The sequence below is a fragment of the Crocuta crocuta genome, unplaced genomic scaffold (genome assembly GCF_008692635.1).
Source record: "Crocuta crocuta isolate KB4526 unplaced genomic scaffold, BGI_CrCroc_1.0 scaffold84, whole genome shotgun sequence".
Classification (NCBI taxonomy): Eukaryota; Metazoa; Chordata; class Mammalia; order Carnivora; family Hyaenidae; genus Crocuta; species Crocuta crocuta.
This window is the reverse complement of record NW_027530213.1, coordinates 921,230-945,868: the sequence shown is the minus strand read 5'-3', so window position 1 is coordinate 945,868 and position 24,639 is coordinate 921,230. Positions and strand designations below refer to the sequence as shown.

At 44.9% G+C, this 24,639-nt stretch overlaps 1 protein-coding gene and 1 non-coding gene across 2 annotated transcripts in view; one reads left to right on the top strand and one right to left on the bottom strand.

The window, feature by feature from the left end:
- The window catches only part of DSCAM (DS cell adhesion molecule), a 643,763-nt gene that overhangs the window by 73,098 nt on the left and 546,026 nt on the right, over nt 1-24,639 (bottom strand). The window contains exons 19-20 of the mRNA XM_077765486.1: nt 20,218-20,373; nt 9,879-10,012 (exon numbers count right to left, since the gene is read on the bottom strand). Coding sequence (XP_077621612.1) covers nt 9,879-10,012; nt 20,218-20,373 — 290 coding nt within the window. The remainder of the gene's footprint in view (nt 1-9,878; nt 10,013-20,217; nt 20,374-24,639) is intronic.
- On the top strand, nt 8,812-8,896 carry TRNAE-UUC (transfer RNA glutamic acid (anticodon UUC)). Its single transcript has one exon. It is a non-coding gene; the product is annotated as a tRNA-Glu (tRNA).

Here is a 24,639-nt window from a genome sequence, read left to right as displayed (position 1 = left end):
AGAGGATTCATTAGATGAGGCATAGTGAGAGTCTGGTAAGTTCCTGCTAAAATCTAGAAGTAAAAATAATTTGAATTCCCTTTCCAAAAGGACTCCAGTTGTAGTGGAGGACATGATTAGTATTTGGAAAATGCCTAGGAAAATAAATTAAAAAACCTAATGTATTTGTTTAAAAAAAAAAATTCATGGCAAAGTTTTTTTCAATAAAACCTCAGACATGTTGTTTCCCTAAAGTTGTACCAAGAGTGGAAAATATAGGTCTTGATATAAACCTTGCAATACTCAAACCAGGCAGCTCACATTCATGGGTTCTTTCTCTCTTATTATTGTTTCAGATCTGGTGGCTGGTGTCATAGATTTCTGAAGGACTCGACAGTATTCTCCTCCAAAGAATGTAGAGGTTGCTGCAAGGTTGGTTTTCTCCCTGTGCCTCAGTGTCACCCATGAAAAAAAAGCCTGAGAACAGGGTCTACCGGATTTACTTTCACTACAGAATTACTTTTGCCTTGTGGTTTTGGTGCAACAATTTCCCTCATATTTCAGACACTTTTTAACCAATAAATAAGACAAAATTAGTCACAAGGAATTACTTTCAATGCTTTTTAACAAATTCTATTCAACTGGATGTTTAACCAATAATTGCTGGATTCATTTCCAAATCCCTCACACTATTTAGCTTGATGGGTGACTTGCAAAGACTTGTGAGTCTTCTCACATCCAGTCAACCAGGCACCACATCTGCCCTTTTTTATGGGTCATGTATGGTCCTTATCTTTATCTCACTCTGCATTGTGTCTTGCACAGTCTTGGTGCAATCTTGTGGCCTTGGTCAGAGTTTGGGTTCTCTGAGAGTTGCCTTGCCATGTCCCTCCCTTTACGTATGCCCCAGGCACCCTAGATTCTAGTGTTGCAAAGTCAGGGCTCACTGACCACTAACTGGATGGCCTGAGGAAATGCCTGTTGCATTAAGTTGACTAATGACCTAGAAATGATTTGAATGCAATCAAGAAAAACTGTGTAGAGAATGACTATGGATTCACAGGCTGCTCAGATCAAATTATTCAGCGTATCTCGTGGATATAAAAAGAATTCCACTTAAAAAATTTCAATTAACTTTTTAATGAAAAACTAATTCTATCAAAGAAGTATGGTGCTTTAAAAAGCCCTAATATTTAATTATTTAAAAAAAAGACTCGAATGTTCTGATTTTATAGATAGTATGTTCACAGCAGTGATTTAAAGAAGCCTCTCCTGACGCAAGATAAACAAAATAAGCAGCCCTTTGAATTATGGGTACTGTAAGACCATATCAAGTCTTTCTGTTTAGGGGCAGTCAAAATAGTCTGGATTACGTTAAAAATTAGTAGTGGCAGGACTGATTTCAGGCTTGTCTTTGTTCTTTACTTATGTATAATGCATTTTGCTCTGACTTTCATTTTATTTCAGTATTTTTCACCTCTAAGAGAAGATAATGGATCAGTGAAGACCATCCTAAAGGGACCGACCAGGATGGGAAGTATCTTAGCTGGAACAGCATATTAATACTGCTTGTTTTCCACACCAGTTTGGGTGGTTTTCTCTGCACTTCACTGAAATGCCTGTAGCTGCTATAATATATCTATCACTGTTGGCTACTTTTTAAAAAGTTTTCCAAACATAAGATATTTTACTTTTGGGCCTTTCAAATATAAAAATTTTTGTTTTGCAAGCATATTAGAGTTGATACCCAGAAAAGTACAGAAAGAACTGGTGTAGAATCAGGACACCGTCCAATTAGCCAGACTGGCATTACAGGGTCCTTATAGTTCCCAGGCTCTTTTGAACAATTTCGTCTCTGTTCACTACAATTTCACCTCATCTCCTTTCTGCTGTCACCCCATCTGCCACGCCAATGATCTACCTGCAAAAGTGTTCCCTTAATCTGACTTGATCACCATAACTTATTGGGTAATGAATAGGTAATTCATTGGGGCGCCTGGGTGGCTCAGTTGGTTAAGCATCTGACTTCAGCTCAGGTCATGATCTCACGGTTCATGGGTTCGAGCCCCATGTCAGGCTCTGTGCTGACAGCTAGCTCAGAGCCTGGTGTCTGCTTCAGATTCTATATCTCCTTCTCTCTCTGACCCTCCTCTGCTCGTGCTGTCTCTCTCTCTCAGAAATAAATAAAAACAGGGGCGCCTGGGTGGCTTAGTCGGTTAAGCGTCCGACTTTCGCTTAGGTCATGATCTTGCGGTTCGTGGGTTCGAGCCCCGCGGCGGGCTCTGTGCTGACTGCCAGCTCAGAGCCTGGAGCCTGTTTCAGTCTGTGACTCCCTCTCTCTCTGACCCTCCCCTGCTCACGCTGTCTCTCTCTCTCTCCTAGAAATAAATAAATAAAAAAAACCATTAAAAAAAAAGAAATAAATAAAAACCATTAAAAATTTTTAAAAAAAGTAATTCATTGCACATGTATAAACAGAAGAAGCCCATGCACTCTTAGCCAACTTTTGGCTATTCCAAAATTTCTAGCTGTGCCGTCACAGAAAAGAGACCCACAATTAGGTCTTTTAGACAGAGCTATAGAAGGATGATCTCCATGTCAGTGATTTAACAACACAGGCACTGTGTCTAACTCCTGCTAATATTGAAAACCTCCCTGAGCATAGGATATGCTTTCCTACCTTATGAACCAAAAACTTCATTATACGGTTTAACCTCTATAGGATGACTCATGGCCATGATCCATAAAATTGAATTCAACACAACATTTGCTGAACATCCACTATTTCAGCATAATACTAGGCTTTCTAAGGGAATAACAGTGACTAACTGTGGAGTCTGCACTTGAACTGGGGGCCCAACGATGTTCCCACCTAAACAATAATGCAAGGATTGTGGTTGTTATGCCAAAGTGAGGTTGGAAGTCAATGCTGGGGAACTCTAAGGTGAGACGGAGCCTGCTTCTCAGGGAAGGCCACAGGCTATCACCACGAAGGGCCTGGACTCTGAGCTCAGACACCTGTGGGTTGCAGACCCTGTCTTTACCTTGCTAACTGCATGGCCCTGGACAGAGAGCACATTCTCCATTTCAGTTCTGTGACAGTGAGATAATAATAACCCCACCCTAATATGGTAACCATTGGAATTAACTGATGAAAATTAGTACTTTTTAAGATGTGAGTCATAGAGGCAATTTTGTGAGTTATGACAATCATTTACAGAGCAAAATAGAAGAAGAAGGAAATCCAGTAGGATGGAAAATATCGGAGTGCATCACGTGTAGCAAGTGTAAGTTTTGTTTATGAAGCTGTTGTTGTGTGTGTACTGGATTATGATTATAAGATACATTTCTTATTGTGAGTCATGAAAGAACAAGTTTGGAAACCACAGGCATAATGTGTTTAGCATTTGCTAACATATAGCAAATGCTCCAAAATGGTGGAGTAAATAATATAGCATTTAAGTTGAGCCTTAAGAATAAAGACTTTAATGGGAGGAGGACATACACACACACACACACACACACACACACACACGATGGAATGGCTTAGGAATAGACGGGTAGATTAATACAATAGGAGATATGACACTGGGCAGAAGTTAGAGCTGGATTGTGGAAATCTGGGAAATCTGTTCAGGTCATCTTGGGGATTTTGACCTCTGTTTTAGGTAAAAAGGGAGAAGTCATCCAAGTATTCGCCCAAGGGATTGCCATGGTCAGATACAGAATTGGAAAGAATGATTATGGCAGCAGTGTGGACAATGGACAGGCCCTTGAGACTTCTAACCTGGTTTGGTTCCCCAGGTGGGCCTGAAAAGAAGGGAGAGGATTAAAAAGATATTGGAGGGAGAAAATTCTCATGACATGATGTCACTTTGCAGATGCTATTTCCTCTGGCCATAATACCTTTCCATCAGGTAAAACTCTTCCTTGCCTACAAGCCAAGGCTACATGAGCATCCCAAGAAGCTGTCTCTGACCACACTGTTTGGGCAACACCCCGTCACCTGTGCTCATGTCATCCTGTGCTCTGTGTGCCACAGTTGTGTCCTCTGCCACCTCACAAGAACAGTGACAGTCTCTGGTATTTTCTGCCTTCCCCAGAACCAGGAACTCCCCAAAGATAAGCAGACACTCTATCCTCTATCCCCATAGTCCTGTGGTCACCATTAGAGCTGTTCTCCAGGCTGCCCTGTTTTTCCTGGTCTCTGGGTACCTGTTAGTATTGTGCTTCCTGTCCCCACTGGGGTTGGGGGAGGCCATGCTGTGCCCATGTCAGACCTTCCAGAGATGTATTCCTTCTGCCATAAAACCCACACGGGTGCTTCCTGGAGTATGGATAATATGGAGCAGAGCCACCACAAACTCACGACGGACGTGAATGTGAAAGAGAAATAAAGCTGTTGGTGTAAATCCCAGAGGGTTTAGGCCTCTGGTCAGGGGACAGAGGGTACTTTTAGATCACTGGCTTAGCTGGAGAACAGGAAGAGAAGGCAGACAAGAATGAATCTGGTTAGAGACATGTTGCATGCGGTAGAGACTCCTGAAGACATGGATGGAAGGAATTCGGAAATATGGGATTGACTGGTCCTCTAAGATGGTCAGTCGTGGCTAGAGAGAAACATTTTTGACCTCTGTAACTTCAGATGATAGTTAAATTATAAGAAAAGATTCAAAGGCGCCTGGGTGGCTCAGTCGGTTAAGCATCCAACTCTTGATTTTGGCTCAGGTCATGATCTCACGGTTCGTAGGTTTGAGCCCCACATCGTGCTCTGTGCTGACAACCCAGAGCCTGCCTGGGATTCTTTCTCTCCCTCTCTCTCTGCCCCTTTCCTGCATGCTCTCTCTCTCTCTCAAAATAAATAAATATACTTTAAGAAGTATATAAGAACAGATTCAATGATTCATGAAGACAATAAGAATAGAAAAAGAGGATAAAGGAAGAGCATTGAGAAATGTCTACATTTAAGGGTGGCTACATTTAAGGGAGAAAGAGCCTAGGAGAAGAGAAAGTCTAAAAAAAGAAGGGACGTTAAGTCAGAATTTCAACACAGACAGCTGTACAATAATAGCGTGCTACGTGGCAGTCAGAAAACAGGAAAAGTGCCACCTCCCTAGAAGGGAGTAGCCTTGTACAGCCAGGACGTGTACGGTGGCTTCTGAGACAGGAGCAGTGGCCAGTGAGACGGACGGCATTATAAATACAGATGGCCAAGTTGAGCCCGCTTGAGAATTCCATCCCAGCACCCTTGTTTGACCTGAGATCACTCAACATTTGTGGCTTCCTGAAGCCACTCTCCCTTGTCCTCAGCCCCATGATTTATTAACTGTGGTCCTGCGGGGGCGGGTCCAAGGCAAACTCACACCTGCTGTTTTGGTTTGGAACTTGCCCAGACCTGGCAAAGATGACTTCCCTTGTGTCCCTGAAGACTTGCTTACTTCTAAGTCGTGGGCTACACTCTGGGGAGTTTTGTTGCTGAAAGTCGTCTTCGGGAGAAGAAGAGTACTGGAGCTCAGTTGCTCATCCGGCAATGTCAACGGAACACGTATCGTGTGCATGGGCTGGAGCACCTTATCGTCTGTTACCGGAAAAACTGAGGTGAGTCTCAGCTCACTGATATCATCATTTTTAGGCCTTCTGATTTTGCTCTTCATTGCTGAGAAGTTCGTGCTGTCTAATTTCACGTTTCTAAGTCCCGTCTCAATCGGCTTAGCACTGTGAAAGAGACACTTTCTCTATCCTTGTGCTTGGTTAATCTAGGGCAGAGGTTGCTTTCATGCGGGGAGGAGGGCTAGAGTGGAGATCCAGCCTCGCTACTCTCTTCCTGGGACCTTACAAGGTAGTGTGTGAATTGATCCTTCAAAACATCATCTATGAAAATTCATAGCCACGGCCCCTGAATTATATGCATGAATTCCTTGACTCAAATGACTTTTGAGATTTTGCTCCTCGAATCTCCGCCTGGGGCAGTTAATGTCTCTGCATTTGCTCGTCCCTCACGGGGACTCATGTTTCCCCAGCACCACCAGACTTTAGATGCATTTACACTTTCTTATCTGGCGACACACACGAAGTTTCAAATCCCAATACCTTTTCCTAGGGAACCCAAGAGAATACAGTGAAACTGATGTCTATTATTAGACAATGGGCTTTCTTTACCCATTAGAGACAAGAGCCTGGGTCTTGTAACAAGGTCCATTCGCTGGGGGTCGTAAGAGGAAATTTGCATCAGCGAGGAAGTTAGCCGAGGGACTCCTATAAAGAAGATTAAATTACAGGGTGTGCCGTGTCCTCATTTACCCTGCCATGCTCCACATTCCACTGTGAAATCATTTCAAAGAAAAGAAAAAGTCAGATAGATGAGCAAGAAAAATGTATAGACCTAGCACTGCCCTCTGGTGTTCATTCTGACGCATAGGCGGAAATGTAAAAGCCTCACAAATGGTGATCGATCCTTTCTTCCAACTTAAAGTCAGATTACAGAAACTCACGATGGAACAAAAGTCCTTCTTTCCAGTAATGTATACTCTATTACTAATTCCAAGTGAAAAAAACCCCCACAAAACAATGGGTGAGATTTTCCAGCGTTTCCTTGTGAAGAGAAACGTATTAGATCTCTCTGGTCTTCACTTATAATGGTATAATTTTATTTTATAAATAGGTCTCACACGGGGAAATCTGTATACCTCCTATTTGGCTTTCCTGTCACCCTTTAAAATAAAGTCTATTAAAAAAAAACTAGGACCCCTGGTATTAAATGATGTTTGAAGTAGATGAGCAGCGATGTGTTTACAGAGATGAGCTCAGCCTGATTCTGGTTCCCTTCACTTCCTTGAACACACCTCTGGGATTCTGGACCCTGTTTGCAAAACTTCCGTGGTGCTGCCTAGAAGACCACAGCACTTTGTAATCATCATATTTCTAGACTGACAGTGCTTTTTAATACAGTCAAAGGCAGCAGAGAGACACCCAGTTAGTGGCAGTCACACATGAAGTAGGTGAGAAATGTGGTTGTTAATTCCCATCTTTTCTGGTTAGTTTCATCTTATGATTGTTGTTTTTGGAAGGGTCTTGTTGGGAAGGTACTGGGTGGTCGAATCCTATTGTTCTGTGCATGGGAAGATGGTGGAAATCCCTGGACAAATCCGTTCTACTCCACCTTGTAGACCCTTGGCTTATGTTTTCAGGACAACATGAAAATTGTTCATAGGAAGTTCAGTTTGTAACTTCCTATTTTATTGTGTGAAATCCACAGGCTGAGGGGATGGAGACTAACATGGCCTGAAGCATCCATGAGTGGGATTATGGCATCCAAGCATCGGTCCGTCAGGACTAATTTCAAGTAAGAAAGTCTGGGGTTTTAGTTTAGAGATAAAGAGCGGATGGAGGGTGAGCTGCTGGTGTTATGGGTACCCTGAACTCTTTCTGGCTTGGTGGAGTCAGAACAACACATGTGGGTCCTATGCAAACAGATGAAGGAATGGGTGAACAAAAATAAAGAAGCATTTCAAATTCCAGTGGAATGTAGGTTTTCATTATTTTGTCTCTCTTTGGCAAATGGTTATGTGTCGGGGCTGATGACAGAATCAGGGCCTTCCCAGGGGTCCCTGTGAACCCTGAGCTCAGGAGTCACAGAACATGATTTCCAGGTGCTTTACCTCAGCACCACACAGCTCTGCATCTCTGCACTTTGACAGCAGGATTCAGCAAGTGAGAATTAACAGCATATTTGAAACCAAAGAAGGAATCCACAAGAAAGTTCTGGAGCCCAAGTCTGACCATTTACACTTAAATGTTCACTTCAGCTCCGGAGGTGCCGCTGCTGACGTTTCCAGCAGAGAAGTGGACCCCTGTGAGCTGAACACACGCTCTCCCCGTCTCTCCAGCGTTAATTATGCTCACTGCCTGGGGTGCTTGGGGTCCTCTGCAGATTTTAGACTTTGGAAAATGCAGCACTTTAACTAGAGAATTAATGAATACATTAGTTCGAGAATATTATTCAGTCTTAAAAAGGAAGGGCACTCTCAAAACATGGAAAGAGCCTAAGTGTCCATCAACGGATGAATGGATGAAGAAGATGTGGTTTATCTATACGATGGAATACTACATGGCAATGAGAAAGAATGACATCTGGCCATGTGTAGCAACGTGGATGGACCTTGAGGGTATTATGCTGAGCGAAATAAGTCAGGCAGAGAAAGACAGATACCATATGTTTGCATGTATAGGAGGATTAGGCAGAACTTAACAGAGAATTGTGGGGGAGAAGAACGGGGGAAATAGTGGGGAGAGGGAGGGACGCAAACCATGAGAGACTCTTGAATGCTGAGAACAAACTGAGGGCTGATGGGTGTTGGGGGGAGGGGGGAGATGGGCATGGAGGAGGGCACTTGTGGGGATGAGCACTGGGTATTGTATGGAAACCAACTTGACAATAAACTATTTTAAAAAAAGAATAAAAAATAATAAAAAAAAGGAAGGGCACATAGCTGCTACAACATGTCTGTTGAACACATTCTGCTCAGTGCAGTAAGCCAGGCGCAAGAGAACAAATACTGTATGATTCCACTTATATGAGGTCCCTAGAGTAGCCAGGCTCAGAGGCAGAAAGTGGGATGGCGGATCACAGGACTGGAAAGACCTGGGAATGGGGGTCTTTCATGAGTATTTCATGAGTTTCAGTTTGGGGACAGAGTTTCAGTTTGGGGAGATTAAAAAAAAAAATTCTAGAGGCAGATGGTTAATGCCATGGACCCGGACACTTAGAGATGATTAAATTGGCAAATTCTGTGTTATGGTATTTTACCACATTAAAAAACAAAATTAAGGGGTGCCTGGGTGGCTTAGTCGGTTAAGCATCCGACTTTCGCTTGGGTCGTGATCTCGCGGTTCGTGGGTTCGAGCCCCACGTCGGGCTCTGTGCTGACTGCCAGCTCAGAGCCTGGAGCCTGTTTCAGAGTCTGTCACTCCCTCTCTCTCTGACCCTCCCCTGCTCACGCTGTCTCTCTCTCTCCTAGAAATAAATAAAACATTAAAAAACAAACAAACAAAATTAATCTGTGTATTCACTCCACACTTACTGATGACTATGCATGCCTACTTCTCTGCCCCAGCCAGGGGAACAGAAAGATGGATGACATGGTACAAACCCCAGAAATACTCCTGTGAAGACAGCATGCATTTTGTTGTCCTACTTTGGCTTTCTTTTTCTCTAAAATTTCCCTTTTGGACATGCTTCTGTATCTGGTCTAAGAAACAGTTTAGCTCTATAATTATGACTTGGTAGTAATAATATTAATGTTAATAAATACAGCATGTTGAAGTATTAATTATGCTAACTCTTTTAATTCTGTCTAAATGAAGGAGGCAGGCTACGTAATTGCCAGGGTCACAGATCGTCAATACAGGCCCTCATTTCTGGCCCAACAGCAGCTTGCCTGCTCTCCCTCAGTGGGGGATGGGGCCCGGCAGGAAGATGGGGTGGGAGGTGGGGGCTAGGAGAAAGGTCAGAGGGAAGGAGGGAGGTGGGGAGGGCCCGGAGGGCACCTAATGACGAGTCCAACAGCAAAATCAATAGGTGTTGTCCACGGACTATCAATTAAGGCACAATTAAGACCTCTGGGTTTTGACCTTGAGAAGCCAGCTGGCAGTTTTGTGGGAAGTCACCAAATAAACAATAATTCTAGACGACCGTGTCCCTTATAATGATTCAGAAGTGTATTTTCAAATGAGGTGTAAATGAGGATGTTGCTTTGTGGGAGAGACAACAAGGGAAAAATAAAAACCACTGGAAAAGTCCAAGTAGGCGGGAAACAAAGGAATGAAATTGTCCCAAACGAGCACTTGCAGCTTGTTTTCTAGAAGGTGCTTGAAAGGCACTTGGTTATTTACCAACTTACTGTGGGATAGGGGTGGGAGCAGAATACAGTGTACTTTCGGATGATGCCGTTGAGCTTGAGAGGGGGAAGCCAGGACACAAAGACCATGGAGGCTGAGGCCGCCGCTGCCTTCACTCCCGCAGGCGGACCTGGAACTGGAAGAGCCGGGCATTTAGTCATAGCGATGGGGCTTCCGACCAGGCGCTCAGGCCCACTCTGCCCAACACGACCCCCGCTCCGGCCAAGCCCGGCCCCTCTCTCTGGCCAGCTCCTCAGGGGTCAGTGCTGTGGGCTCAACTGTGTCCCCTCGGAATCCACATGGTAAAGCCCCAGCCCCCGAAGCTCAGAAGGTGACCTTACTTGGAGAAGGGGTCTCTGTATAGATGACCGAGTGAAAATGTGGTCATTAGGGAGGCGCTGATCTCATGTGACTGGTGTCCTTATGAAAAAAGAAGGGAAATGTGGACACAAAGACATATACAGAGAAGACAATGGAAGGACACAGGGGGTGGATGGCCACCTAAAAGCCAAGGGCAGAAGCCTGGAACAGACTGTCCCTCACAGCCCTCAGAGGGAGCCCACCTGACCCACACTGTGATTTTTGACTCCTTGGCCTCCAAAAACCACGAGATAATCCATTTCTGCTGTTGAAGCCCTCCCACTGCAGTGTCCTGTTCCAGCAGCCTTAGGAACTGACAGAGCCTCTCTTTGATGAGTGACCTGCGCTCCACACCAGCCCTGTCCAAGGGCTTATCCTCTAAGCCTAATTTCAGCAAGAATGCTGCTAAGTCTGTTTAGCCAGAATCCCCTCAATATTGCATCACTTGATACATGATCAAAGTCTTCATTCTCAACCACACCCGGGTACTATCCGATCATCCTTGTGAGCCTTCAACAAAAGTCCTGTTTGATCGCTCTAGTCAGAATGCCTCATACCCCGAAGTCTCCTGTTAGTAATTCTCCACCCATGGCCCCGCCCTTTCCCTCCACGCTTTGGCTGTAAATTCCCACTTGTTGTATGTGAAGTCAGAGCCCAGTCTCTCTCCTCTGCCACAAACCCCCACCAAGGTCAATCCCACACCTACACCTCACAGCAGTCCCCTCAATAAAGTCTGCCTGTCGCTCTTTAACAAGTGCCATGGATAACTGTTGCTTCAACAGAACGAATCCATTCAGTTCAAGCCCCTGACTTCCTGGGAGGCTTTCTATTCAGTCCCTGGAGTAAAGCGTGATGCCATTTACCAACAACTCGTGGTTGATTTTTTAAAAATCTGTTTGTCTTGATATTTGCCATGTGTATCATCTTTCTCAATGGTCTTGGCCCAAACCTAGCCAAACCTTCTTTATTTAACTTACCCTTAAGAAAGCTTTTCCAAAGACGTCCCATTAATTGTCATGGAAACAGCTTTCTTTGGCACTGCTATTTCATAGGTTTGGAGAATTAATTAAATCACATTACCGTGACAGGTATAATTGTCACAAACAAGGTAGAAACAAGCATGATTGACTTCTGTCAAGCTGCCACTCAAGTGGTTGTTGTCCCCAAGCCCTTGGGCTTCTAGAAAGAAGATGGCCAGAGGGAATGTTGGGCATGATGAACGCCAGCTGGTTGCTTTACAGAAGGAATGGACAGTGTTGGGGAATCTGGAACATTCTTTAGGGTGAAAATATCAAGCACAAGTCCTCTCTACCCTTGGCGTTCAGGAGGAGCCTTTGCGGGTCTGAACCAGGTTGCAGATTTGGGGATGCCTTGGCTACTACCCTCACCAATGGGAAACCTAAGCACAAGTACCCTCCAGACTCAGGACAGCAGTGCCTTGTTCCCAAGGATTTAGTAATCCAGCCGTCATCACTGACTTGTGTCCTCTTTTCTAGATGCTTTGCCATCAGCAGGACTTGCCAAAAGCTGATCCCAAGATTTTATATTTTCAAATAGTGGCGATACCACACCCAAGTTAGTTCTCATGGTGATTCCTAGTTTTGTTCTTTTGACCTTGAAGAGTTATGATCACAACTGTGAGACACGTAGTCAACTCCAAAAATATTTAGTGAGCAGTTTTGTTGTTATGGAGCAGGAAGAGACTCAAAGATTCCTCCAGGGGCTCACAAGGGACGAATATTGTTTGGAATTTCAGGCCTCCATCAAGGTGGGCACTACCCTCTAGATGGACAGTTAGATCAATGAGGAACAAAGCAAGATCCTTAAGGCTTATCCTATGGCAATTTTAATGCTCTTTTTTCTTATCCCCATGTCCTGCTCACCTCACACCATCTTCCCTCTTCAACCTGGAAAACAGAAAGATGGAGAGAAGGAGTACATGCATTTGGTCTCATTCCCAAATTATGCTTAATATTGCTAGCACCATTTCCTTCCTTCTCAGATGGTTTACAGAGAGGTGTTTGTTGTCTACACAAGCTGCAAATCTTTGACACAAAAATCCATCCTCATAAAAAGTGTTTCTGTACCTCCCCTGAGCCAAAAGAGATGTCGTTACAAAGTGTTTTGAGCAAGGAAGAGTGGTCCCTGAAGACTGAGAAAGTTTTCCCTCACTCATCTCTAACTCAGAGGGCGAAATGTGCTTCCCCAGCCTGTTCAAAGCCAAACACTACAGTAGCATAAGAAACTAAATTCCCTAGCTGTTCAGAGGCAGGAAGTTACAAGTTTAAGGTGTGTCTGTTGGTCAGTATATAATTTAGTGACTCCTGGCTTTATTTGATTACTTCCATGGACTTGTCTTGATTATATAAGATCAAAGGGCATTTACCACATAAATCCCTATCTGACTCTTCATACACTTGATGTCTGATCTATCTTGTGCAATCTTTCCTTCTAGGGTTATTAGAATTTTATACAACAGAGGAATGACTGCATAGAAACTTTGAGGAACAAGACATTCTGGAAAAGTTTTCTGCATCACTGAGCCAGTATCTTAAGAGTTAGAATTTAAATTGTAGTTCTGGTTTGGATCATACCGCAACGGTTACAGGTATGAGCCCGGCAGCCCCACCAAGGACTTTTGTTCAGCTCTACCACTTAGTGCCATGTCTGGGGCAAACTCATTAACTTCTCCAACAAGCCTTAGTCTCCTCATCTATGAAGCTGGAACAATAATTGTACCTATTTACAATTTTATTGCTGGGATTATGAAAGATAATTCATCTAAAGAATTTAGATGGAGTTTTGCATTCAGCAGGTGCCAAATAAATTCTAGCTATCATTTGTAATGACAATCATCATTTCCTTACATTGTGCATCAGTAAAGGATCCTGAGCTTTACTTTGTGACCCAGTGTTGAACTATAAACACCAGATGTTGAGTTGCAGAAAACAGAGATGGTGTAGGATGGTCTGTCTGGGACATATTTTCTTAAAACATTCCTCTTAGTCATCAGAATACATTTTGGTAATCTGATTTTTCTTTTCAACGGAAGTACAGGCAAGCTTAGGCAGTTTTCACAAATTCCTAGTCATTATTGAGTGAATTTCTGACTTTAGATTTAATTGAAGTAAAGAACGCAGCTCTGGAAAACCATTTCTTCTATATTCCTCAATTTGCCTACATCTCCTTTCTGTACTGCAGAAGCTCTTATAGCTCACATATCCAATTGCCACTGATATCTCCAATCTGATTCACAGGTATCTCACAGCTCTCCCAAGTCCCAAACCAGGATCACCATCTTCCCTTCCAAACCTCCCTTCCTCTTTTACCCCATTACAAGAAACGACACAGCTATCTTCTTGGTTGCAAAACAGAATTCTCTTTTACCCCTCCCAGGAGATGTGTAAGGAACAGAGCTTTTTAGACCTCCATGTGGACATGGTCAGTAGTTGGGCTCCGCCTCTGGCTTAGTGTTGTTCTACAACATTGGACCACTTTTTAGGTTTCTGGAAGTGGCATTCTTACCTACCCAGGACCTTGACACATGATGATCTAGGGTCTTTGGGTTCCTTCTGTCTGAAATCTTTCCCCAGTCTCCTTTTTTTCCTTCCCAACACTTAGTCATCTATCAGGTTCTACCAAATATTACTTTCTTGAGAAACCCTTCTCTGACCACTAGCCTAGATTAAGTCAGGGCCCCTACGTTCCCTCTTAATACCCTTCTCCTTCATGGTACATGTCAGAATCCACTTAAATATCTATCTCTTCCAGCAGCCCGCCAGCCCTGCCATGCCCACCCTGTTCTCTGCTGTGTCTCCAGTGCCTGGGCCAGTATCTGGAACATACTAATCCTCAATGCAGATACTTTAAATGAATAGAAAACTGATTTCTAAGATGGTGCTAAAGATTTTTATCCTTTGATATACATACTGTATAACTTCTTCCCCTTGAATGTGGGAGTGCCTGTCACAATGATGGTTGGGTCACCCCCACGATCAGGCTATGTTACATGGGTGAAGGGATTTTGAGGATATAATTAATGTCCTAATCAACTGATTTTTGTTAACCAAGAGGAGATGATTCTGGGTGGGCCTGACCTAATCAGAGGAGCCCCTTACAAGAGGGTCTAGAGGTCAGAGATGGAAGAAGTCAGAGAGATTTGAAGCAGTAGAGAGGCTCTCTCATTGGTCTTGAAGAAGCGAACTACCTTGCTGTGGAGGGGTCATATGACAGGGAACATCAGCTGGCCTCTGGAGGTTGCAGAGATGGTCCTGGACTTACACTCACAAGGAACCGGAACCTGACAACAACCAGTGAGCTTAGTGGGGGGAATCTGACCTCAGATGAGTCCACGGCCCCATCCAATACCTCGATTTCATCCTATGAAGCCCCAAGCCAGGGACCCAGCTGACCCGGACCTGGACCCCTAACCCATGGAAATGGTGAGACAAGAAATTTGTGTGGTTTCAAGCACTAGGTGTCAGGTGATGCATTATACTGCATAGAAAATGAATCCATATAGTTCGGGCCTTTTAATGAGGCATCTTAATGCAAAGCGTCAAAGTCAGTGCGTTGAAAAAACGTTGCCTTCATTTGAAGTGTAAGTACACACACAGATAGTCCAGTTAACAGCACGATCACTTTTCTGGTTTTGCTGATCAGGCTTAAGCAGGTGTGTGTGCGCGCACACGCACATGCTAGGCTGCTGCATATGTGATCCGCCATGGGAGCCAGACCCAGCTGAGCCCAACACCACCCCGAGGTCCCCCTGAGCCGTGTGCAGACTGCACGGTGCTGGATGGAACCATCCACAACTGAAGCTGTCATCACGGGCGTGCGAGGCACACGTCGCTCTTTCATTCCCATTTCCACAAGATGCCAACATTTCTGGCCTTTAGTCTTACAAGAGCGGTATCTTCTAGACATTCTTCAAAGGAGACAAAATCGTTTCCCTACAATGGCATCATGTGGGGGAACCAGTACATAGCACAAGTAGGTGCATGTGATGTGGTTCTCCTTGAAACAGAGCGTGCGTGTAAAGCCCCCCACTGGGCACCTGTGGAGCCCACCCAGGAGCCCAGGGATGTCATGGGAACCCGCATGAGAATCACTGCATTAGAGGGAGCTCTGACATCCTCACGGTGGAAGGCCTCCCAGGTCGCCCTGGTCTGCTGTGCTATGGGTGTACCTGCTACCACACAGAGCCCAGCAATGCCATGCACTTGATACCTGTCTATTGGGGGGCAGTGCTTCTGGTGGGTAAGCAAACAGACCAGACAGACACCCATGGAGTCCATTGCTTTTAAGATGGGCGGAAGAGTGATCACACAATCGCCTGAGAACATATGATCTATGCCTCCAAGAGAACGTATGGCTCAAGATTTGGGGGCCCCGAGGATTCAGAGTTGGCCTGATGTCTGTTTAGTCTTCACTCACTCTTGTCTCTCAGATGGCCCCCCGCAAAGAGATTGTTAGTCAAGAGGCGGGGGGTGGGGGAGCAAAGACCACATATTGCACCTCCCGCCAGCCTTCTTAGCATAGAAAATGATTTACAGAGTTATGTGCATTAGTAATGTACTCAGTAAATATTTGAACTTAAACACAACCATCTCTATACACACACAGTGTTTACTTTTTGCAGAAAAGGATCAGGGTGGAAACTACCTTACGCCTGCAGAATAACAATAACAATTGGAAAATTAATAGATTGTTTTGTTTGAGTTCTCTTTCCCCACGGCTTTGCCCAGATTATAGTCTCAGCAAATAAAATGGTATTAGGATTTCACAAACCCTTTAGAATTCAGAATTAGCTATCTTGTGTTCAAAAACAGAAAGCCAGATCAGCAAATAATCTTTTGTGTTCTTGCAGAAAAACGAAGGTACAAGTTCTGATTGATTGAGCAGTCCCAGGAAGAGAATCTGAAGCTTGAGCAATTCTCATGTACCTTGGGAATATGCCCATAGGCCTAAGGCAGTGTCTTTGGGCCCAAGAGTATGTTTATGGACCCAAGAATATGTCCACAGATTTAAGAACATATCTACTGGCCCAAGAATCCATATAGAGGCTAAGTAACTATAGAAGACACCGGAAACTTGTTCTCTGAGCAAACATTTCAATTGCAAATTATCCCTGGCAGAAGTAAACTTTTAAAAAATGTTCTAATTTTTGATTCGATTTATTTATTTAATCTAGTTTCAGTTATTATTTTATTCTACTTTTGTAATTTTTATTAGAAAGTGATACATTTTTCCTCCTTAAGATGATCAGTGACCAAGGGGCGCCTGGGTGGCTCAGTCGGTTAAGCGTCCAACTTCAGCTCAGGTCATGATCTTGCAGTTCATGAGCTGGGGCCCCATATAGGGCTCTGTGCTGACAGCTCAGAGCCTGGAGCCTGCCTCAGAATCCGTGTCTCCCTCTCTCTCTGCCCCTCCCCTGCTTGCACTCAGTCTGTCTCTGTCTCTCAAAAATAAATAAATATTAACAAAAAAAAGATGATCAGTGAGTGAATAACACAACTTAAACTCGAAGGCTCCTGACACTGGGGGGTTGAGGGACCTTGTTTAAGAAATGTATCAGGAGTATGCATGTATCTGGGTGGCTCAGCCTGTGTGGCCAGGTCATGATCTCACGGTTTGTGAGTTGGAACCCTGCATCGGGCTCTCTGCTATTAGCACAGAGCCCACTTCGGGTCCTCTATCTACGCCCTTCTCTCTGCCCCTTCCCTGCTCACGTGCTTTCTCTCTCTCAAAAATAATAAATAAACAAATAATTTTTAAAAAATGTATTGGGCTGGGGCACCTGGGTGGCTCAGTTGGGCATCTGACTCTTGACTTCAGCTCAGGTCATGACCTTGTGGTCATGGGATCGAACCCTGCATGGGGCTCGGTGCTGAGCATGGAACCTGCTTGGGATGGGATTCTCTCTCTCTTTCCTCCTCTGTACACACACACACACATACACACACACTCTCTCTCTCTCTCTAAAAGAAAATTACTACATCTCTTAACAAAAAAGAAATATATTGGGCATACAGAGCCAAATTTAATGCTTGGTGTCTGTGTATAAATATTTCTATCCTTGTGAGACTATCAATAAACACTGACACTTTAATCTGTGCTTAGATTAGTGCCTTACTGATGAAAAACTTAATGAATATTGGCCATTATTATTTTACTGGAATTTTATCCACAGTCTTACATAATTTAATTGAATCCGACAGGTTAATCCAAACTTGAAAACCGTAAGATTCTATAGCAGAAGTTTAAACAAAGATGTGTATTCTCAATCTGATTAAGCATTCCTTCTGTGGTAATTAGCCCTGTCCCTTCTTTGAATTAGACACCGCCTTGCATTCATTTCTATCAACTTCTTAGGTGCCTATTTACATTAGGTATTGCGCTAATAATGGTGACTAGAACAGTTCTTCATTACTTCAAATTAGTGAATTTTTCATGTGCATCTGGGAGATAAGCTTATTATACCAATTTTTCTCGATTTCTACCTAATCTCTGCTCTGCTTTGTTTTGAAAATGCTGGTGATTCATCCCAAGTAAATACTGACATTCAGTCCTGCATCTCTGTCTGCAATGTACACAGCACCAGTGGGATCCTTCACCTCCTTCCTGGGGGAGCGCAGGGCCCTTTACAATCAATGGAACCTCCATATACCATCAGCATTGAGTATAAAAGCAGAGAATAACTGATTAACAATTTAGACCTTAGGTGTCAGGGTCAAGTTTTGTGAGAGAACCCTATGGTTTCTAAAAGAAGAGGGTTAATTAGCAATTGATCCAAAATTATGGGTCAATAAGCTGTGGGGAGCCTTCCCTTCTTAATGGATTTCGGTACCTTTTTCTGAAAAATGCGGGTGTCAAAATTTATGTTGCTGATCAATTTGCTCTTTAAATAATAATTCCAGTGACATTTGTGTTATTGCTTAGCAATGCAAAAGAATGTTCCGCCCCCACTCCGAAGGAGTGAAGATCAAATAATCAAACATCTAGTGTCAGGACCATCCCACTATGTGTCAGGCTAGGTGTTTGCAGACATCACTTGACTTTTTATATCTTAACTTTGTGCAGTCTGATTATGATGTCAGTTTTGTACATCAGTTTGGAGAAGGTTAGGTAAGGTGCCCACAGTCCCATGAGCAGCAAGTGACAGAGCCAGCTTCTAGACACAGCTCTCTGCCTACTGCATTTTTAAAAACTAAATTATGACCTGCTTCACTTAGGACGTAGCTTTGTAGATCTCTCCATTAATGTGTGACTTTCTAATGGCATTTCATTTTGACCTCAGGCTGCCCTAAATAATCCATTTCCTTGAGCAGAGTTGGCTGACGCCTGTACATTCCTGGAAAGAACTGCCTATGTGTTCTAGAAAAGCTAAAGCTAATGAGGATGAATTTGTGTGTACCCACAATAAAGCAAGAAGGGCTACAGAGACAGTGAAAATAAAGTGTGAGCATAGATGGATGGGACCAGTTGTGGGGAAGAAGGGCTGGGTTTGTAGAGGTGAGGGCAGAGAGTAAGGTGAAAGATGGTATGCTGTGGGTGTCAGAGAAGCTTTGTTAGGGGACGGAAAAGGCTGAAGAAAGAGTCCATCCAGGCCTCTGAGCCTGGGGCTTCCACAGGACAGATCTGGGTGGGACTACAGTGTGTTTGATGTTCCACATGGAGGTGCATAAGTCTCAAACCTACCAAAGAGAGGTCACACCTTCCCTCTGCACCCCGCCCAGCTTCCTGGAGTAGGGTCTTGGAAAGAAGACAAAACAGTTTGGTGAGCCAAACTCTGTACAGAATTTCGGTGCAGTGGTACCGCATCCTGACCCTACCTCTGGTACAATCCTGTGCTCTAGTCTGGAAAGTCCCACACGGGTATCATCGGACATCGGTTGCTCCTTCCTTTCTTAAGGTGGAGACCGCTTTTCTCACTGTTGCTATAACATTTATCAGAACTTTAGGGGCGCCTGGGTGGCTCAGTCGGTTAAGCGTCTGACTTCAGCTCAGGTCATGATCTCATGGTTCCTGGGTTCGAGCCCTGCATCGGGCTCTGTGCTGACAGCTAGCTCAGAGCTTGGAGCCTCTTTCGGATTCTGTGTCTCCCTCTCTCTCTGACCCTCCCCTGCTCATGCTGTCTCTCTCTCTCTCTCTCCCTCTCAGAAATAAATAAAACATTAAAAAGAAAAGAACTTTAGCTGTTCTTCAGACAGGCTCTGATATGCGTCCTCAGAGTTTCCCCTAAAATAATACAAAAGGGCACCTGGGTGGCTCAACCAGTTAAGCATCTGGCTTTTGATTTTGGCCCAGGTCATGCTCTCACAGCATCGGGCTCTGCACTGACAGTGTGGAGCCTGCTTGGGATTCTCTCTCTCCCTCTCTCTCTGCCCCTCCCACATACTCTCTCTTTCAAAATAAATAAATAAACTTAGAAAAACCTCTTAGAAATAAAACCAATTGCCATACAGTTTTTGTAGGTTGGGGAAATAGCCATGCCACCAAGTCCAGATTGTGTGGAATGGCAAGAATGAATGATCTGAACTGAAGTGAGCCATGATTTAAGATTTTACTAAATCGTTATGAATTCTTCTAAGGAATTAAAAACGATTAATATGAAGATCTCAAATTAAGGATGTATTCTAAAGTGATTCTAAAGCTGGTACAGAATAATATGATTAGACCATTACATAATTTCCAAGTGGAAGGATGGAAATAATCAGAGCCTACACTCTGGGCTCAGGGAGAGGGACAAAGGATACACTGAACAAAGGCGACAGAGGGAGTCAATGGTCTGAATTGAGCTAGAATATTTTGGGAGGGCAGCAAAAGGTTTGCTCAGAGCAAAGTCGAGGCCAGTCCAACAGAGGAACACTGGGCTCCAGGGCCCAGCCCTCCCAACACTGGCCTCTGCCCGGGATACCGTCACTCTGTGGGGGCCTGTGTGTCCCCTGGAGTCCCACCCACCTCTGCCTCGTCTCTTACCATCCTCTTTGGTCCGAGTGAAGATCTGCTCACTTCTGACACCGTCGCCCGCACGGGTGAAGGCCAGCACCTGGATGCTGTAGTTGGTATATTTCTCCAGCCCGTCCAGCTCTAGGGAAGGCTGCGTTGTGGTGACGTTTTTAATCTCGCCCAGCTCTGGAGGACAAGAGAACAGGATCTGGTGACTGGCTGTGGGTGTGCCATGCTCACTGGCCGGCCCTGGAGCTCTCTCTCCAGCTGTCACACCCTGAGATCGCTCAGAGGGACCGCGCACAGCCTGCATGTGGCGCCGGCACTCATTCACCCGGAACTGCCACAAAACACTGGGCAGAACGTTCGTCTGGAAAACAGAGCAAGTCACTCCAAGTGTTACCATCCAACCCTATGGCCAGGGCCAGCAGCCAATCAGGGGCGCCTCCCCCCACGCTCAACCCAGATGCTTGGGGCTGTACGTGGCTCATGCTGCAGGTGCATTTGTTCTTTAAGTTTATTTATTTTGAGAGAGACAGACACAGCACAAATCTGGGAGGGGCAGAGAGAGAGGGAGAGAGAGAATCCCAAGCAGGCTCTGTGCTGCCAGCGTAGAGCCTGATGTGGGTTTCGAACCCATAAAACCTCAAGATCATGACCTGAGGCATCACCAAGAGTTGGATGCTCAGTGGAGTCAAGCCACCCAGGTGTCCCTGCCGGTGCATTTCTAATTGCTCATCAAGAAACTTCTGCAAGTCAGGGGCATTTGGGTGACTCAGTCTGTTAAACATCTGACTCTTGGTTTCGACTCAGATCCTGATCTCACCATTCCTGAAATCGAGTCCCCACATCAGGCTCTGTGTCAACAGTGCAGAGCCTGCTTGAGAATGCTCTCTCTCCCCCTCTCTCTCTCAAAATAAAGAAATAACGTTTAAAAATATTTAAAAAAGAGACACTTCTGCAAGTTGAGTTTTGTCTTTTGTTTAACAAACAAAAAATTCTACTTTAATGTACATGTATTTTTATGTATCTAACTTCTCAGGTATCTGAGCTGAGCTGAAGTGGCTCAGCAAACCGCTCCTCTTACCTGGAGTGAACCCCCTTCCCCCCAGAATCCTTGCCAAATTAACACACTGATGTGTCAGAAACTTGGTGTTAGCTAAAAATGCTTCATTTTCTGGAGTGGGATCAGCTAATAATACTCAGAGATGGAACGTTTTGCTCTCCCTTCTTAGGCATATGAGACAGGGCAATTTGCGAAAACTTACGATGATGTGTTAACTACCTCCATGGGTGTTCTAGGTTTTGAAATGAGCCACCTACAGAGCAGCTGGTGCAGGAGAGAGAGACCTGAGGACTGCTCACCCCCGGGCACAGTCAGCCTTGGAGTATGGGCACTGCCTGTGAGGCTGGGGCACCTAGTTACTAAGGACTGGTGGGGCGCCAAGTCCAGGAGGGATTGCTTGTCGGGTGGCTGGCTGTAGCAAAGGCCACCTGTGCACTTGTGCATACAGTCTGCAAACAGTAGGGCTGTCTGGATGTCTGTCCACTTCTCCCTCAGTCGCCACCATCCCCTCCATGCTCATTTAAGGGTCAGCTTGTTCTGACCTTCAGATGCTAACTTGTTTAACCAGCATACCAATCCTATTATTTGCCTTCATGTTACAGGCGAGGAAACCGAGGCAGGGAGAGGGTTGGTACCTTCCCTAAGGTCATGGAGCCTAGCGCAGTGGCTCAGAGTGTGGGCCGTGGAGCCACAGTGCATGGCCTCATGTCCACAGACCCTGGTCTCCATGCTCTGCTGCGGTCACTCAGCGAAAACATCATGTCGGCCAGATTAGTGAGCTCCCCAGCAGCATGGCTTTCTCTTCCTTCTCTTTGTCTTTCTTCCCTTCTGTCCTTCTCACATATTGCACAGATTGCTCCCTGGTAATTAACAGGCACCTATTTTGTGATTAGGAAGACCACAGAGTGTCTTTTTGGTTTTTGTCACTCAAAGAATCAAGATTGAGCTGGACGTAGGAGAAAAGCTGAATCTAAAATAACGCATGGGGTGGCCAAGGCTTGTCACACACATTCTGGGACCTTTGCATGGGGTAAGGGCTGTAGGGGATGTGAGGGATGTTGGGCCACAGACCCGGCTGTAGACCTGGACGTGAGCCAGAGGCCCGTCACCACCTTGAGCGGCCTGTGGGGCAGCTCTGCGGCAGGACGCTTCGCTGGGGGAGAAAGTGGGCAAGGAGGGCGGGCCCCGGGAGGGTTCTCTGGCCTGGTGTCTTCTGGGGAGGTCAGCAGTGTGCACACTTTTCGGAGCCACAGTTGGAAGCCTCAGGAGATGGCTTACAAAGGTAAAAAGAGACTTGCTCGTGTGTGGGGTCACCGCACATTCAGAGAGTGGACAGCTGTCAGGCCGGATGGCTGAGGAAGTCTGTCCTGAAGGAAGGGTCTGCCCGGCGACTCTTCATACCATTCACTCCCTTGCAATGTTCATTTTCCTAAACATATCCAATGGGGGTCAATCGGACGAGGGTAAACACTTCAAATGCTAATGGGAAAAAATTAAGTGTAGATGTCATCAAGATCTTTTCAGATTTAGGAATTTCTGTGCTGGCCAAAGATCACACACGCACACACACGTGCGTGCCAGGGAAACTGGGGTTCACAGGGCTGTGTGCCAGCAGCTAGTTATGAGACCTTGTCTAAATTATTTCACCTTCGGGGACTCTGGGTTTTTGCTTTTATTTTTAAAAATTGTTATCTTTAAGAAGGGCGCAGGAGCTTCTCCGTCATGGAGAAAGCAGGCGCAGTCATTTGCTGCGGGAGAAAGAGGTGCAGATTTGTCAGTGCGATTCCTGGATGAGAGACAGTGATGGGGAAAAGGGTGGCCAAGAGGGATCGTCCCCATCGCTTTAAAGAAAACAACAATCAAAACAGAAGAATTCCATCCACTCAGGAAGCACGATACAGATTAGAATGAACCCTTGGGTGTTTACTCATATCGGGGTTCACACTGTTTTGAGGAACGGATTTATTCATGAACCAGGAATGTGACTGCCAGATCCCCAGCTCAAGATCACCCCCCACCCCCCGGAGATTCCTACTACACACCACATGTGCACCTCGTTCTCACTGACCGAAGGGGAAGGGCATGTTCCTGACTGGCAGACACTCGATGATTAGTGGATCTGCAGAAAGTGGAGACGAAAATTATGACAAAAAGCCCAATCAAAACAGCATGCTTCATTTGCCATTCTTGTGAGCTCTTGTTATTTATTTTATGGCTTATGCAGTGTTTCTATCATCTACCTTTTACAGCCTCAACAGGGTTATTAAAAAAAGAAACAGGAACCGAAGAAGAACGTTCAGGTGAAATCATGAATAAAATAACATGAAATGAATACATGAAGTGAATTTAGAGGTATCGTTTCTACTATGATATTTTTTAAACTTTCTGTTTGAAAACAAATTGTTTTTTGCGTTTATGCCCTCCCTCATTCTCAAAGGGTTTTAAGGCAAAAGACAGGGGCGGAAATAACATTTCTGAAGCCAGCCACCAAAGCTAACTGCCGGATGGCACCTAAATGCTGCCTTGCTTCAGAATCCACTGCGTTATCTTGAGGAAAAACAGAAGAAATGACAAGTGGTTCAGATCCATATGGAAATGTGACTTCAATGTGCACAATTTTTCTAGTAATCTCAGACAAACAGCTTTGTGAGGTCCTGAAAAGCATTGAGCTTTTAGATTATAAGATACTCAGAAATTTCACCAGTATATTGATTGGATGGTTAGCCTGCCCTATCAGATATATTATCTGATCATGTTAACAATAACAAATGCTTTCTGAGGCACATATTTGAAAGTATTTGGGACAAGTGCTCATCACAGTGGTAGTAACAATCTGTCTCCTAGTCTGTGAGTGTGTGTGCCTGTGGGCATGTGTCTGTGAGTGTGAGCAGATGTATGTGTGAAGGTGTGTGTGCGTCTGTGAGTAGATATATGTGTGAGGGTTGTATGTGAGTCTGTGAGTTTGTGCCTGTGAGCATGAGATGTATTGTGAGCATTGTGTGTGCCTGTGAGTATCTGAGTGTGAGTGGCTGTATGTGTGAGGGTAGTGAGTCTGTGAGTTTGTGTTCCTGTGAGTGTGAGCGGATGTATGCGTGAGTGCTGTGTGTGCCTATGAGTGTGAGTGTGTGTGTGAGGGTTGTGTGTGAGTCTGTACCTGCGAGTGTCTGTGAGTGTGAGCAGATATATGTGTGAGGCTTGTGAATGATTCTGTGTGTTCCTGTGAGTGTGAGCGGATATATGTGTGAGGGTTGTGTGTGAGTCCGTGAGTGTGTATCTGTGAGTGTGAGTAGGTGTATGTGTGAGTGTTATGAGTCTGTGAGTGTGTGTCTGTGAGTGTGTGTCTGAGTGTGGGAGTGTGGGAGTGGGGGTGTGGGGGTCGGGGGGGG